Below are 15,491 nucleotides of genomic sequence, written 5' to 3'. Positions count from 1 at the left end.
TGAATATTTTTATTGTTGCTTGTCTTCTTTTATCAATCGCTTTGGCTACGTCTCGGGCCCCTCGCACCTTTTAACAATAGAGGTTGCTTGCCAGCAGAAATATTAAACAAGAAAACGATTGTTTGCCCGGTACAGCGAAATTTAGTTTTGGGCTAGCTGATCGCTATTTTTGATTGGCCCAAACTTGACCATTCAAAACTCTAAGTTATTAAGAGCGGGCCGTGGTTTTGAACTATTTGCGACCTTTGAACGGGTAGTGCTCCTGGAGCACTACCGGTTCAAGCAATTCTGGCGTCGTAAACGCTATATAAAGGTTGATCAATAAGCGCCTTCCGCTGTGGGCCACTGCGAATATTCCGTTAAATAAAATGTGAAATTGTTTGCTGCGTCCATTTACATTTTCGGAGCGACAACATGTACAAAGTCGTATTAATAGAAACAAATATAAAAATGAGCAACTTGTTTGCTTTTAACAGGTTTGTGATGGTTCGACGGGCACTCGCTGCTTTATAACTACCCGAGTGGGGCAACTTAGTGAATTTTCTCCTGGAGCACCCCCTAACGGTTTGCCAATCATGCTCACCATGCCTGTGCACGGTCTCACCTCGCAACGCTTCACACTATTCCCATGAATCTCCCCGATCACCATCAAGTCGCCGTGAGGAATCGCTAGCCAATACAGTCTGTGAAGCACTATAAAATGTGTATTGTCCTCCTCCACCATCTTCATTATCCCAAAAGACTTGAGCGTTTCAGCCTTGTAGCAAAGCCTATCGTCCTCCCATACATATCCACTCAGCAAAATCATCTTGCACCGTTGTCCTATAGCAGTATCGACACAACAGGGCGTCCACAGCAGAGAGAAAGACCCAAATGTCCATCGCACAGTGATGATCGCTCCGATTGACCGAATTGAGGTTATCACGAACACGATTCCAAGCACGATAATGCCGTGTCCAACGAGACTCCACACGTAGTATGACACGGCATCGGCAACCGGCTTGGATTCTTGAAGGCTAGACTTATTGAGTCCGGTGAGATAGAACTGCATCGCAGCCGAGCATACCAGCTCACCGAGCAATGCTGTCTCATAGTTAAACAGCAAGCGCTTAATCAGACAACGCACAGTTTCTCGCATCCAGTTCATCGTCTCCACCATTTCAAACAGCATTGACAGGACTCCTGACAAGTTGTATCCGAGGGAGATATATTGCACCTTGGCAAGAAGTCCGTCTTGTGCGATCAGCATGAACAAGTCGCTCATCAAACCTTCCACTAGTAGATAAACCAGTATAGTTCGGTGAACGTTCCTTGCCCCGTGTGCTGACAGCCGCATGCTCTCTTGAACAAACACGACACAATCTTTGAACAGCATCGGTTCTTGTAAGCGATCGCATCGTCGCCCGTAGCGTTTGCATGATTTATAGCTCCTACGAAGCAAGATGGAGCGATACATGATCCAAAGAGGGCCGAACAACCCATACCAATACGACAATCGGTACGTCGAATCGCCAGAATCATGAGCCAAATGCGCACCGTTGCTGTCGAAGGTACCAAGGCCGCGGACTAGCACGTAACCAATGTTATCGTCGGCACAAAATGTACCTACGGCTTCCTCGTAGAAAGCATAATAGCCGATGCTTCCGTGGTAGAAGTAATATTCCAGATAGTAGCAGTTTCCCGAGCAACTAGCAGGACTTGTTGCCGAGGGTGCAACTAGCGTGGTTCCCAGAACATAATTGCCGTGGATATTGTACTGGGGCACCACGAAATGGCACACTCTGTCGTCTTCCAGCTCGTAATAGTGCGTGGCTAGAACATTCCACCACGCACCAGCAATCACGAGCCCTTCCAAAGGACAAAGTGTCGCCATGTCATCGGTGCGCTTCGTAGCGGTTGTCGGCACGATCAGGCTTTGTGAAATCTTGTGCGGCGTCACGAACTTCAGGTAACTTCTCGTTTGCAGGAGCAATGGCATCAGTCCAACGCACATCCAGACCGCGATCAGCATCCTCTTGGCGTTGAAAAGTTTGGCATCGCTCTCCTCGTCCAATGTTTGCTGAGGAATTATTTTGGAAGGACCCCTCTCTTCGTCCACGCAGTACACCGCCGACTTTTTCTTGTTGGAGGGTGAGACGGGTAATTGGCTGCCGCTGGATGCCGCTACGAAAGACCTCGCCTTGGACGGGAGGGCGGTCGGCCCGCTTTGAGCCATTTTCTCTGTTCGCACTTGTCTGTTAAACAGTCTCGAACTGCACTTGACTTGACTTTGTGGAAGCGACGCAAATGCTACTTGACCTCTTGTCGTTGTCGGATAGCAGACGTCACTGTTATTAATAATGGTTTTCAGCTGAAAATCCGATGTACGTTGCAGACTGTTGATGCCAATTCGACCCCAGACGAGGTTCAACGCATATCGACACTCGACTTAGGTATTTTTGCGGGTAGGAATCATACAGAATGAAGCACTGGTAATACCAGTGGTATTAATAAGATTCACCACGAGCGGTTGAAAGCCTTTCAACACTTATAGTCAAAGGTCGCAGACCGGAAGGCGACACATTTCGTTGACAATCTCCTTAGATAGTGGGTCTGCGTCGTTCAATGCCGTTGCTAGACTCAGCCTAACTCGCAACGTCAAGATACTTTTACCACTCGGATGTTTTTTTTGCACCGTTACAGCAGCTGAGCAGAAATACTTGAGCGGCCACGTCACTTGACTGCAACCAGTTGGCACAGTCCTCACCATTTCCGCCGCAGCTGAGCCCGTTGTCCAAAATAACCCGCGACACACAAACCACGAGGGAAACCGCTCGCGAAGTTTCTTGGCCTCCACGACTGGCCGCGGCGCGTTCTGGTCGGGCTCGCGCCGGCAACGCACGCTAATATAAATCAGCGGACTTGTCGAGAGACACCGCCAGCGCCGCCGTTTGGCGCGCGCCAATCCGCGAGGAACTCGCCGTGATTTGGATGAGGAGTGCAAGCTGCAGCTTTTGGTGCTGCTAGCGCGGCTGCTGCTGCCAATGGGTGGCGGTGGCCTCCGGTGACCGCTCGACAGACGCTCGAAGAGAGCGGCGTGATGCAGGGATGATCGCGGTGGCTTTGAAGTTGACCTTACCGAGCTGTCCAATATGTATCTTAGAAAAAAGAATTTTCCCAGCGCATTCTAGTGATCTTTATGACTAATTCGTTGAAGAGAACCCTTAAAAACGTTCTTTCTTGGGCAACCAGATCAGATAGGTTTCCACGCGTTTTTGAAGAGCCTGAACTCAAACCAACAGGATCGAGGCTCACGCCGAGGATTCCCGGGTGATGTGGAATACCGGACTAACGGTAGTATTTACAGACACATTTAAAATGCAGAAAATAGCAGTGTAGGAAATGAATTTGCTAATTTCTCTTTTAAAAAAGTTAAAAATAAAACTTGCACAAGTTAGCAAATGCATTTCCTTTTTATTTTAGGAGGTTGAGATGCAGAAGTGAAAAATTGTTGTCGGTCTTACGTACCCAATATGCAATGTGTTTGAATTTGTTAGACAGACCAACGTGACCAGCACTTGACTTAGTTTTCGTGTTTAAGCAGATCTGTACATAAATAACAAATTAAAAGTTAATCAAAAGCAGCTTAAATAGTAATGCGTAGAATATGGCACAAATAGATGAGTGCTCTAAGGTTTCTTCTAGTAAGAATACCTTTGGTTGGACTGTGTTTGTATTAATATTAATAGTATGGAGCTGCTCACAAAAACTCTAGCCTCAAATTAAAGCGCTGCTAAATATAGAATATTTTCTAATACATATTGTGCTGATCTCGGAAAGCAATGCTTCCGGCGAGCATGAACGAGGAGGCCGCAGGATTAGATCGAGCTCAGAGTGCGTAACTATCATAGGAGCGCAGGCACGTTCAATACGCTGGCCTCAATACCAGTATATATGCTAGCAAAATAGGAGTTATTAGCTCAAACACAGTAGTTCACGCCATGCTTGCTTTTAGCAGACCTTTTTTAAAAAAAAAAGTCATGAATAACAGCTTAGATATTTTAAGTTTAAGCAGACATTAAAGCACCTCGAAAAAACGGTTTTGCGAGAAGAATTACATGCATTGCACTCACATGCAAGCCACGTTCTTACCGGAAATTGGTGGTGCCCCAGAAGCCACAAATGTGCACGACAAGAGGCATGCAAAAATCGAGTCAGTTGGCAGCTCCGAAACCGCGCCAAAACCGGACGCGGCCCGCGTTGCTTACAAACGGTCAGTGTCGACTGCTTTCTCGCAAGCCGACAAACCGGCTGTCAGGTTGCGCGAAGCTACGGCCATCAACGTTGCTATTAATACATGTACCTTATGCACGTCGCCAAAACCCTATCGCGTGACTCCGTGACAGAGTATGCGTCTACGTGGCCATAGGAAGAGAAGCAGCAAGTGTATTTGGAGCGAGCCTCGACGAAGAGGCCCCCGTTTTACACTGCGATTTATAAAATCCAGCGAGGTTAGGCCATCGGAACATTCTTTGTTGAAGCTTAGAGAAAGTTCTTTTGCCCCGTCTGGAGCCCATAGCCGGGGAGAACAACCTCCATAATACAGAAATAAATTAATGTAAAGAGGTTTATAAGCAACTTAGCGCTGCAAAAGCGCCACTCCTCGTGCTCATTCGCAGATATCTCTCCCAGGCCGCAAGAAGCATGAGTAGCCCTCGCCAAGACAAGGACGACCAGAAGCAGGAGGAGAAGCCGGTGTTCCGCACGCTAACGCCCAATGACCAGCCGGACCAGCTGCAGTTCCGCTCCATGGCCGTGGCGTCCGCGCCGCCGGCCTTCAGTACGATGGGTGCGCGCTCCCCTCTCGAACAGCTAGGCGCCGCCTTCCCTGGACCCATGTCGCTCAATATGGCCTCGAAGAAGCCCATGTCCAAGAAGTCTGAGAGCGCATCCACCTCGTCGTCGTTCGGCATGCGCGTGGACCGCACTAAGTACGTGAACGTTACACCCTGCGACCTGCCGCCGGCGCCGTTTCGCCTCGAGATGCACACGCATTTCCATGTGAAGCTTGAGTCCACGCAGCGTGTGTGTGGCGTCGTGGGAATCAAGCTCTGCGAGCTGGACACGGACTTCGAGTTCAAGGCTGACAAGTGTAAGTGGAAGGTCGAGTACCGTCGTAACACGCAGCGCGTCAGCCTCAACATTGTCATCTTCAAGACCACGAAGGAGGAGTACGTCGTCGAAGTGCAGCGTCGCGAAGGCGACATCACAGCCCTTATGCACCTCTACCATGAGCTTAAGAGCTTCTTCCGTCGCAGCCAGCTGCTCAGCGAAAAGACTCCTACCAGCAACGGTGTCAAGCGTGCCGCCCCCAAGCCGCTCCCCAAGCTGCCGCTCTCGCCCGAGAGCATTCAGGACGGCGTCTCGGCGCTCAAGGGTCTACTTGAGAGCAAGTACGCTGACGCACAGATGCAAGGAGTGCTTGGTGCCATCTCCATGTCTACCGTCGAGGAGACCCGCTCCGGAATGGCCGGCCTCGTGCCGCAGCTCGTAACGCTCGGTCAGTCCAAGAATGACAACGTTTCCCGGTTAGTGAGCGCCGCGCTCGCACGGCTTTGTGATCACCCTCAATGCCGCCAAATATTTGTGCAATCTGATGGCTGGCAGTTTATCGTCGACCTTGCTGCCGGCGGTGCCGACGTCAAGCCAGAGGTGCAGCGAGAGAGTCTCCACGTGGTAGAGACCCTTTGTCCGCTGTACCACGATGAGCTTGCCAAGTCCGAGAACGCTGGACGGGTTTTGGCACTGGTACAAGAGTGGCAGAAGATTGAGGACCCGCGCCTCAAGAAGCACGCGTGCAACGCTCACCGTGCGCTAAAGGAGGCTGGAGTCCTCGCCTAAGTAATTTCAAGGGAGAAAAGGAGGGTCGTGCTGAGCGGCCGTATCTTGCTTGTAAGACAAACCCACCTTTCTTGAAGGTCCTCTTTTTATCTTAGCTGTTGGGTGTACCTGTGTGTTATGATCGATGAAACATGAAGAGCTTTCTATCATCCATTACTTTTCTGTTTCCGGTTCCTGCTCAGCCGCTGAGCAGGAACCGGAAACAGAAAAGTGGCGCGCTGAGTCAGCGCGCCACTCGAGGGAGCCGTTGCTCAATCGTCGAGACACATTTCCTGACGACCTCAATCTTGAGATTGGGTCGCGAGCTGTACAGCAAAGACGATTTGGTGTCCGAACAATATAATATCCAAGCGATGCCATTCCCAGCGCCGGAACCTTCCTGTAACTCGAACAAATAACCCCACCTACCTACCGATCGAAGAACGTGCCTGTTTTGGCTTACAGATTACGCGAAGAGCGAAGTGAATGCATTGAGGAAGCTTGCTGTTGGTGAAGACAGCTTCCAGTATGAATGCTACGCATTGGTTGCTCCGTACTGCTCTGCCCAGGCTTATTACTATACGATTCGGTGCTTTCCGCCTACCGTTACTACACGACGTCAGCTGCTTCACTGGCTGGCACTCGTTTCTCCACGGACCAGCCGCCCTCCAAAGTTTCCGTTGTCATCGTGATGGCAGTATCGGACACGCTGTCGTCGTCAAGGAAAGTATCCATCTCCGAGGTTTCGTCCTCGGAGAATATTAGCTCGTGTTCAAGCACGTAGCCCAGTACTTGGTTCTTTACCGACCTGAGCACCAGAAACGAATGGAAAGCTACGGTGAGTATGTGCAATTAGCGAGGAGCCTGACGATCCAGCCCTACGTTGGGAACCAAATGTTCACTGGGAGGAGCCAATGTAAAGAGAATTTGCAGTCTGCGCCGCCGAAAACTTCTCGTAGACCAAGGTTATCTGCACTTTCGCCCTTGAGACGGTCAATCTGTGTAGTTCCTGTGGTGATGACGCTGTACTGGTCGCACATCATGCACATGGTGAAGAGACCAAAGAGCACGGCCTCAAGAATCAAGCAGACAACCCGAATAGCTCCGTACGTTGGGCAGCTAGAGTCACAACAATAATAAGTTAGTCCAGTTTTTCATTAGAAGCATCTGCAGTTCCACGTACGACTCATTGATGCACTTAGCGTAGCGGAAGAACACCAGCGTCAATGCATAGGCCGATAGCATGAACACGTAGAAGATGAAGAGGAGGAAGAACTTGTGGTTGCCCAGTCCCACGCAGTTGTTCACCCAGGGGCAATGGTGGTCCATCTTGATGACGCAGCGATCGCAGATCGAGCAATGATGCGCTCTCCCCGGCTTAAACTGGCGGCACCGACGGCACGTCCGGTATTTCTGCTCCTCCAGTCTGCAGCAGCAATAAGCAGTCAGCAGCAGTCTTTACGCCGTATTGCCAGGTCTCCCCTACCTGGAAATTTCGTCCTTAGACGCGTTTGCTAATGCCAGCGGTAGTGCCGACTCGGGAACAGATCCAGGGTCCGTCAGCATGGCTAAATCACATGAAAGCACCAACATAATCAGATTTTCACCCATTTTTCCAGTTTTAAGCGCTATCTGCGACCTTTTCCGTGCGATACTAGCGCCAGGAAGCAAAGCCCTGTGAAGATAGCGATATGAAGCAGACCCAAAGGCGACAGACCCATCCACGGGTACACCACCACGCCCTATAGCGAGCACAACAGCAGCGTTAATGGATGAGCTGCACATGCTGCGAGGGTCGGCGACCTACCACGACGGTGAATTCGGCGTAAAGCACCAAGAACCACGAGATGACGGCGCATACAATCCCGCATGGGTCAGTGTTGCACCACAGACGAACGTTGAATCCTGTACCGCACGCCGTCGGCCGCTTCCGCTGTTCGAGGGACGGCATCCTCGCTGCTTTTTGTCCTCTTCTTCACTTTAGAGCAGTTATCTTCCACCTGTCGTAATTCATATACTTGCGTTTCTGTAGGTATAGTCGAAAGACCACCACTCACCTTTCTACTTTAGAATATTCAGTCATTCCTTGTGGAAGGTTTCATTTCATTATCCGCACCCGAGTCATTCCTGCAAATTCGCCCTTGCGATGACGTCTAAAAAGCCTGCGCAGACTTACGGGCGCATTGCGCTGAGCGACCTGACTCCCTCTCAAACGTCTCACTGGACTGTTCGAGCTGTGGCCGGAAGCTCACGGCAGTTTGAACGTCCAGGAGCCCAAAGCGATGTACTAAGCACCACATCGGACATGTCATTGCGTCTTCAGACGGCAGCGCTGGATGAACGCATGAATGTTGGTCTTCGCTGCGGCGCATGCGACGTGGCCTCCTTCGCCTCGTTGGACGAGCAGCACGTGCACTTTAAGTCGGGAACGCACTGCGTGAACCTTAAAAGGAGAGCAAAGGGCCTGTCGAGCCTGCCGGAACAGGAAGCGCTGCAGTATCTAGAGACCCAAAGCCAGGAGAAGGAGAAAGATGGTGGCTACTTGTCGTCCTCGTCTTCTTCGTCGCTGTCGGAGGAAGAGGAGGAAAAGGTTGCTACAACTTCGGAGCCTGTGGTTGAATTTTCAGATGGCACGAGTGTCTTCAAGGTGTTCAAAAACATTCTTCCTGACGTGGACGAGGAGACATTCAACCCATACACTGCACTGGACAAGATCTGTGCATCAAAGTTCAGGTGGGCAGTCTTCCTGCTGCGTAGTGGACGCTTTGCTGGAGCTGTGTTTGACAAGGACAAGGCTCTGTGTCATAAGACGTTCCAGAGGTACACGACGAGAAGGAAACAGGGTGGCGCACAGTCAGCCAGCGACGCTAGTGGCAAGGCTAAGTCAGCAGGTGCTACACTGCGACGGTATAATGAAGCAGCGTTGAAGCAGGACGTAGCAGCGTTGCTACTGGAGTGGAAGGACGTGCTGAAGGATGTGGAGCTCATTTTCATATCAAGTGGGAAGACAGAGCGCGCCACATTCTTTCCGGAGAAGAACGCGGTGCTGCAGTCAGATGATAAGCGCTTGAAGCGAATTCCGTTCGCTACGTTTCGACCGACGTTCGAGGAGGTCTGTCGAGTGCGTTCTGACCTCAGTACCGTGCGATTCTCGCCGCTGGAAGCTGATACTGCGTCTCCTACCGACAGTATCAAGAAAGCGAAGAAGAAAAAGAAGAAGCAGACCTGTGATCCTGTACCTGAGGCTGAAGTTAAGGCGGAGACTTCAGAGGAGGAAGAGAATGTGCCTCAGATTATTCTGCTGGTGAATGATGGTGACCTCAAGGGAGCCCAGCAGCTGCTGTCCAATGCGGAAGACAAGAGCTCTGTTGTAAACGAGGTGGACGTCAAGTTCATGACTGCTCTTCATCACGCAGCTGCGAAGAACGCAGTATCAATGGTGGAGTATCTATTAGAGCAAGGAGCCAACCCAGCGCTCTTGGACCTTCACAACCGACCGCCATATTTCTTGTGCAACTCGAAGGAGACTCGAAACGCATTCCGAAGGTTCATGGGCGAACACCCGGACGCGTGGGATTACGCAACGGCGCAGATCCCCGAGGGCCTCACTAGTGAAATGGAGCAGCGCAAGAAAGAAAAGGAAGCTGAAAAGCGCAAGCGCGCTCGAGAACGCAAGAAACAGCAGAAGAAGAAGCGACTGAGCAGAAGCGGATCGAAGCTGAACGTCAGGAAGAAATGGAGCGGAAGATCGCTGCAGGCTTGGCTTGTGACTTCTGTGGCAAGTATGCTGGCAAGTCTCCGTTCACTCGTTTAGAGTTCAAATACTGCTCCACGGACTGTGTCAATGCACACAAACGCAAACTAATGAGTGAAGCAGCTCTACGTCGACTTGGGGGCTGAACATTAATGTGGGATGAGGAGATTTTAAGGCCGACGTGCAATAGAGGTTTTGAGAATGACTAACGGTTAGCGTCTCTTCGGATTGGTGGGGGGAGGTTATTTTGTGCGTTAATTTGATAGCAGTGCATGCGCTCTGGGTGAAAAGAAACGAGAGCATGATGGATCTACCGCTTGATGACGAGACGCTGCAGCGTGTGTACGCCTGGATCGACGAGATCCCGCTTTCCCGGCCCAAGAAGAGCATTGCTCGCGACTTTAGCGATGGGATACTAGCAGCAGAAGTAGTGGCCTTTTACTTCCCGAAGCTCGTGCAGATGCACAACTACAGCGCAGCCAATTCCATCAAGCAGAAGCAATACAACTGGAACACACTCAATCGTGAGGAAGCTTCTTGCATTCAGTAGCAGAATTGCTGGTTTGACACTGTGCATGTGTCGTATGCAGGGAAAGTGTTCAGGAAGCTTCATATTTCTCTTTCGAAAGAGGATGTCGATGACCTGGTGCAGTGTCAATCAGGCGCAATAGAGCATCTACTGGTGAAACTTCAAATTAAGGTATGCGAACGTCTGGATCTAGTGCTTCTAATCCCTCTTTCTAAGCTCCCCAACTGTGCTCGGATAGATTGCCAATTACCGTGAGAAGCGTCCGTCATATTCTTTAGTGCCTCAAGCGGTGAATGATAATGTAGATGATACAAGCAGCGCTATCTCCGGAAACACAGCAGTAGCTGGCACGGTGGCTAACGGAAGCCCTTTTGCTGGTAGCAACCGTGCGATGCAACCTTCAGTTGACAAATTCAGTGACTCGCGTGAGCTGTTGACACCAATGCAAGATTTATCCATGCAGGACGGCGGCGACATGAGTAGATACATGGAAGCGCCAGTAGCACCGGTGCATCCCATGGATTCAATTGGGAAATCATACACATCAAGCAGCGAGAGCTCAAAGAGCGAACACGCACGTCAAGAGCTGGCGGAGAAGGACAACGTCATTGCAGAGCTTCGTGAGACCGTCCAAATCCTGGAAATGAAAGTGCAGAAACTCGAGCAACTTGTGCGACTCAAAGACGGAAAAGTTCAAACGCTTGTGGCCAAACTGCGCTCTCAAAAACCACAAATATGAATCTGGGTTTGAGCAAAGAGATTTTCACTTGCTGTATCTATCAATTTCTAATGTCTATAGAGCAATAGCCTTAAGTTTTTATCCCCAGAAACTCATTACCTGCTCTGGCGTTTCAGCTGCCTTGAGTAGCTGCAAAGAAACTTCGTCCTCACTTGCGCGGTAGCCGAAGACAGCAGGTGCAGGACGACTGCAGTGGCGACTGAACATCGACATTGTGTTGGCTCCCGTATCATGAACCACGACAAAGTCACCTTGCGAAATGGTAGGCAACTCGACACGTCGACCCACCATATCGCCGCCAAAGCAAAGTGGCCCTGCCACGTTCTGTACTGACACCGGGGCCATCGACACTAAACCAGCAGGACTGTTACGCACAGAAAATCAAGATAAACGTTAGAATGCAGCCTATCCAGCAGCACTTTTAGCAAGTTAGTTGACGATACGTACTTGTAGACGGACATTCGACGAGCAAAGAGTTCAGGACGGTAGCAAGCGCGCAAAAAGAGGTCGGATCCAGCGTGGATTATGGCGGTCTGAGTGAGGTCGTCGCCATCCACTTGCGGATGAGCCTTGACGTACTCCACTTCACTAACGACCCAGCCAGTCTTCGAGCTGACGCTGCTTCCAAACTCCGTTAAAATGGTACGACCCGTACGCTTGAACAATTGTGGAGCTTCACGACGAAGAACCTCCACGTACTCGGCGAAAGTCGGAGACACTTCCTCGTCGTCAAAATTGGTCGACAGGCCTCCACCGATGTTAAGCACTTTGATTCGACTGGTGCCTGCCGCAGCGTCGATCTCGTTCGCCAATTCGCTCAATACGACAGCACCCTGTGACAGCATCTCAAGCGAACACCCTTGAGAGCCAACGTGAGCGTGCAAGCCTGTCATGTACGGGTTCGCACAGAAGAAGGCGATTATTCTTGCGCGGTTCTCAGCAGTGAGTGGCACACCGAACTTGGACTGCACCGTGGAGACACTGAGGCACGAGTTGGCGCCTGCTCCGAGTAGCGGGTTGATACGCAGTCCGATCCGAGGCAAATTACCAGCATAACGAGGAGTGCATTCCGGAAAACTGGACTGGAAAATGGCCTCAGCATGTTCTCGAATGATGTCAAGCTCGTCGAAGTTGTCAGCGTTCACTTCCACTCCAGCGATGATGGCGAACTGGAGATCACGTCGAGTCTTGCACGGACTGTCGAAAACAATACGGTGAGGTGGACAGCCCAGTCGCAAGGCGTGCTTTACTTCTACAATCGACGCACACTCGAGCCCGACATCGTTTTCAATCGCTCGCTTGATGAAGAACGACAATGGGCACGACTTCATCGCAAAGCGGTGCTCAAAGTGCACAGGAAAAGAGGTCAAGAGTGCCTGGAATGCCATATCGATGGCGTCCAGATCATACACGACAGCTAGCTTGGTCTCGTCCTCGGGTTGGTCTTCATTCGCCAGCACACGCTCCTCAATCATGTGCTGTACCACACGTGCAACTTGGGCATCCTTAACGCTAAAGTCCCAGTCACTAAGCGGTTTGAGAGGCTCCAGTGGAGTCGACTCAACGCATTCTTCGATGTACTTGTGGTGGAGCAGTTTCCAGTGATGCAGAATCAACGCGATCTTGTTTAAAACAGCGTCGTCGTCCTGGGACAGAGGCTCGATGGCAGCCGCGAAGTCGCTTTCGCCTTTACCTCGGACATACACGTCGTTCACCATGTCTGCGCCCACAGCAATACGAATCACAGCTCCACTTTTACCGAGCGATACAGGTTGTCCCAATAGACAACGCTTCTTGGCCAAGGCGTCATCTGGTAATGCACCCGCCAAGTCCTTGGATAGCAGAGTGTGTAGAGCCTTGAGAGCTGCCATATCGAGAAACCCGCCATTCTCATGACGTACTTTGAACGATACAATAGTGTCCATAGGCGTCACTGTGCTTGTACCGTCATTCTCGGTTGGCTCTGGTGGAGTCAGTAACTCGACCATGTGCCCCCACATGGACTGCATCTTCGTTCTACACGTGTTCATGTACAGCTTACAGATAGCTGCGATGTCTTTCGGAGGGATACAGCAGTATGGTTCCATGTTGACGAGTGCAGTCTCCCAGCGTAGCAACAGTCCAGCATTCATGTTGGTCCCTAGTCTCGCACGAATGTTGCGCATACTCTCGGGCATATCGTATCTGGAGAAGTAATCTTCTAGACCAAGAGGAACTGCCACTTCCGAGTGACGTTCGACCGCTGCGGCTTCCATCTCATACACACAACGCATAGGCATCAACACAGCACCGCAGAATGGAGAACCCCCAAAGAACTTGGAGCCTGTAGTCAGCACCACATAACCCTTCGTAGCCCATTCCCGGTACAATGATCTATCAATGCGCATCTGACAAGCATCCACGACCACCAGCAGTCGATACGGATATTCCACAGCTAAAGCGTCCACCATGGGCATCGAGGGACAGGCATAACCCGTTTTGGCTCCGACCACAACGTGTAATAAGACCACACCTCCACCGCGATCCAGTCGCTCTTGTACCAGTTCTCGAACGTCATCGTCGATACGGTTGATATCGCCGTTATCGTCTCTAGCTGGCATCGTCACCACATCGACGAGGTCGATTGGGAACTTTCGTAGTGGCTGTCCAGCTGTGCCAGCCTCTCCGCTAGGCGTCAAATTGCTAAAGTGTTTGCCACCAGAAGCACTATTCGAGCCCCGACCGATCTCGCCTCCAGCTGTGATGATGCTAGTCACTTTGCAATGCTCCGGTCCGACACCACCAGGCAAATTTTCCTCCTCACCCAATCCCGAGTAAAGTCTCGCAAGTCCTGCGACTGTAGCCAACAGCTCTGCATCTGTTCCGGAAGGTGACAACAGAATTCTCAGTTGGTTGTCAGCAACCAGGTCGGATACGTCGAGACAGGAGGCTATCCGTGCTCGAACTGCACGCATTTTAGTGTTAAATAGTGCACTGGAGCTCTTGGCGTTGGGGTTGATAGACAAGGAATTCAGTAGCAACTCCTGACGCAGTTTTTCACACCGTTCGAAGGCTTGCAGTGTGATACTGGAGCACGTGCAGCTCCCACGAGCCACATCTGTGGCCAATGGGATCGTGGACGCGTTGTAATTGTTGGTTTTAGTGAGCGGACAAAGCGCAGATCTGTCGTCCGAGCCGCGCACCAATAGCGACTCAGTCTGCTCTGCGAAGGGCAGAGCGTTGGCTGCGAACTTGACGATCTCATTCCACGCATCACCGTGGCACGGGATGTGCAGTAGTGTGGCAAGTCGTGAGAACAACTCGGTGGTGTTCCCCACAGTGGCCAACTGCCGTACAACGCGCACTTCTTCCTGTCGGATTCGCACTACAGCTGCGGCTTCGAGAGGCGACGCTGAGGAGGCCACGGTATTGGCGTATTCGGCCAGCTCGGATTGAGAGAAGGTCTCAAGGTATTTGAGCTTCGTGTACAGCAACACCAGGTCGCGTGCGCTGTAGCACGGCGAGTTGCGGTTGAGCTCGGGCAGACACAACAGTCGGTCTTGTAGCAGCGCACTCAGTGCTACGGCGTCGGAAGGTTTTTGAAGGTTCCATGACCGAGTTACTGTCGGTAAGGACTTTAAAAGGGGCAGCAGCTCTGGGCGCGTATCAGCCACCTGGTCGCGTAGCTCTGTGGCCAGTTGCTCGAGCTCCTCGGGACGCTGACGGAGCTGCGGATCTGTAGACGAATAGGTGGGCGATCGTTTGCTGTCGGACGGAGGCGACGCCACGCGTGGAGAATTCACCTTGGCCACTTGCGTCGCTAAGGTCGAGAGCTTCTTCTGGTTCAGCATTGCGGAGTACAGTACTTTTGATGCGGTCGTTGGGCCTGGGACGCAAGTGGAGAAATGACTGACTGGCTGCCTGACCGGATCGCGGGCGTCGCTTCACTTTTATGTGATACGGTGGCTTGTCTTCAAGTTTGTGAGGGGTGGATGTCCAAACTGCCACCGTGCAGTCACCGTGACGTTTCTTGGTGAAACGAATAGAGGAGAAGGGTGAGCAAACGGACAAGGCGGAGTCTTTTCATTTTGTCCTCTACTGTAGTGATGAACATTAAAGTCCTCTTTGCATCTTGTAATTTCCTTGCACAGTGGATACAGTGCGCGTCGTAATTATAGCCGCACCTGAAAAATAGAGCTCTTGCGCCAGAAACTGAGAGCTGCCTGCAATCGAAGGGCTCGGAGGCCGTCTAGAAGGGATAGAAGACTTGTGCAGCAAGCGAGGTTGAAAACGACTAAGTCGGCTTGGAGCCAGGAGGCAAAATCTGGTTTGAGGTCGGGTCAGATTTATAGCCGCACTTGGTAATTTAAAATTCAGTAAAGTAATAAACAAAAATGATTGACTTTCAAATGTAATAAATGAGACCTGTGGACAGCCGTGTGAAAGACCTTTTAGAACCTATTCTTAGATTCGCAGGGAAGCCAGAAACGATGCCACGAGGCAAGCAGCTAACCGAGGAGGAGTGCATGATAATAAACGAGCACTACAGAGGCGGAAAAAGCAACCGAGAGATCGGCAGGCTCTTAGGACGCGACGAGAAGGCAATAAGGAACTACTTGAAGCGCGGGAAG

The 15,491-nt window shown here is 51.1% G+C and overlaps 7 protein-coding genes across 7 annotated transcripts; 3 read left to right on the top strand and 4 right to left on the bottom strand.

The window, feature by feature from the left end:
- Positions 1–461: 461 nt before the first annotated feature.
- PITG_05452 (putative cleavage-induced protein) lies at positions 462–2,520 on the bottom strand (the record flags this gene model as incomplete). The annotated part of the gene is made up of 1 exon (XM_002999049.1): positions 462–2,520. The coding sequence occupies one exon, from the start codon at positions 2,213–2,215 to the stop codon at positions 470–472; it is 1,746 nt and encodes a 581-aa protein (XP_002999095.1).
- Positions 2,521–2,616: 96 nt separating this feature from the next.
- On the bottom strand, positions 2,617–4,181 carry PITG_05451 (uncharacterized protein; the record flags this gene model as incomplete). The annotated part of the gene is made up of 4 exons (XM_002999048.1): positions 2,617–3,122; positions 3,508–3,585; positions 3,912–3,936; positions 4,132–4,181. The coding sequence occupies 4 exons, from the start codon at positions 4,179–4,181 to the stop codon at positions 3,003–3,005; spliced, it is 273 nt and encodes a 90-aa protein (XP_002999094.1).
- A 502-nt stretch (positions 4,182–4,683) lies between these two features.
- On the top strand, positions 4,684–5,969 carry PITG_05450 (uncharacterized protein; the record flags this gene model as incomplete). Its single annotated transcript, XM_002999047.1, has 1 exon — positions 4,684–5,969. The coding sequence occupies one exon, from the start codon at positions 4,684–4,686 to the stop codon at positions 5,878–5,880; it is 1,197 nt and encodes a 398-aa protein (XP_002999093.1).
- Positions 5,970–6,418: 449 nt separating this feature from the next.
- Positions 6,419–7,819, bottom strand: PITG_05449 (palmitoyltransferase, putative; the record flags this gene model as incomplete). Its single annotated transcript, XM_002999046.1, has 6 exons — positions 6,419–6,667; positions 6,742–6,978; positions 7,043–7,285; positions 7,346–7,427; positions 7,499–7,601; positions 7,667–7,819. 6 exons carry the CDS (start codon positions 7,808–7,810, stop codon positions 6,469–6,471), a joined length of 1,008 nt encoding a protein of 335 aa, XP_002999092.1.
- Positions 7,820–8,005: 186 nt separating this feature from the next.
- PITG_05448 (uncharacterized protein) lies at positions 8,006–9,759 on the top strand (the record flags this gene model as incomplete). Its single annotated transcript, XM_002999045.1, has 2 exons — positions 8,006–9,470; positions 9,578–9,759. The coding sequence occupies 2 exons, from the start codon at positions 8,006–8,008 to the stop codon at positions 9,757–9,759; spliced, it is 1,647 nt and encodes a 548-aa protein (XP_002999091.1).
- Positions 9,760–9,914: 155 nt separating this feature from the next.
- On the top strand, positions 9,915–10,881 carry PITG_05447 (sporangia induced sperm flagellar protein; the record flags this gene model as incomplete). The annotated part of the gene is made up of 3 exons (XM_002999044.1): positions 9,915–10,137; positions 10,204–10,313; positions 10,381–10,881. 3 exons carry the CDS (start codon positions 9,915–9,917, stop codon positions 10,879–10,881), a joined length of 834 nt encoding a protein of 277 aa, XP_002999090.1.
- A 78-nt stretch (positions 10,882–10,959) lies between these two features.
- Positions 10,960–14,711, bottom strand: PITG_05446 (pyridoxal-dependent decarboxylase, putative; the record flags this gene model as incomplete). The annotated part of the gene is made up of 3 exons (XM_002999043.1): positions 10,960–11,245; positions 11,329–14,579; positions 14,649–14,711. 3 exons carry the CDS (start codon positions 14,709–14,711, stop codon positions 10,960–10,962), a joined length of 3,600 nt encoding a protein of 1,199 aa, XP_002999089.1.
- Positions 14,712–15,491: the final 780 nt, after the last annotated feature.

Source organism: Phytophthora infestans, genomic scaffold, assembly GCF_000142945.1.
Source record: "Phytophthora infestans T30-4 supercont1.7 genomic scaffold, whole genome shotgun sequence".
Classification (NCBI taxonomy): Eukaryota; Oomycota; class Peronosporomycetes; order Peronosporales; family Peronosporaceae; genus Phytophthora; species Phytophthora infestans.
This window is presented reverse-complemented; position numbering and strand designations above follow the sequence as displayed.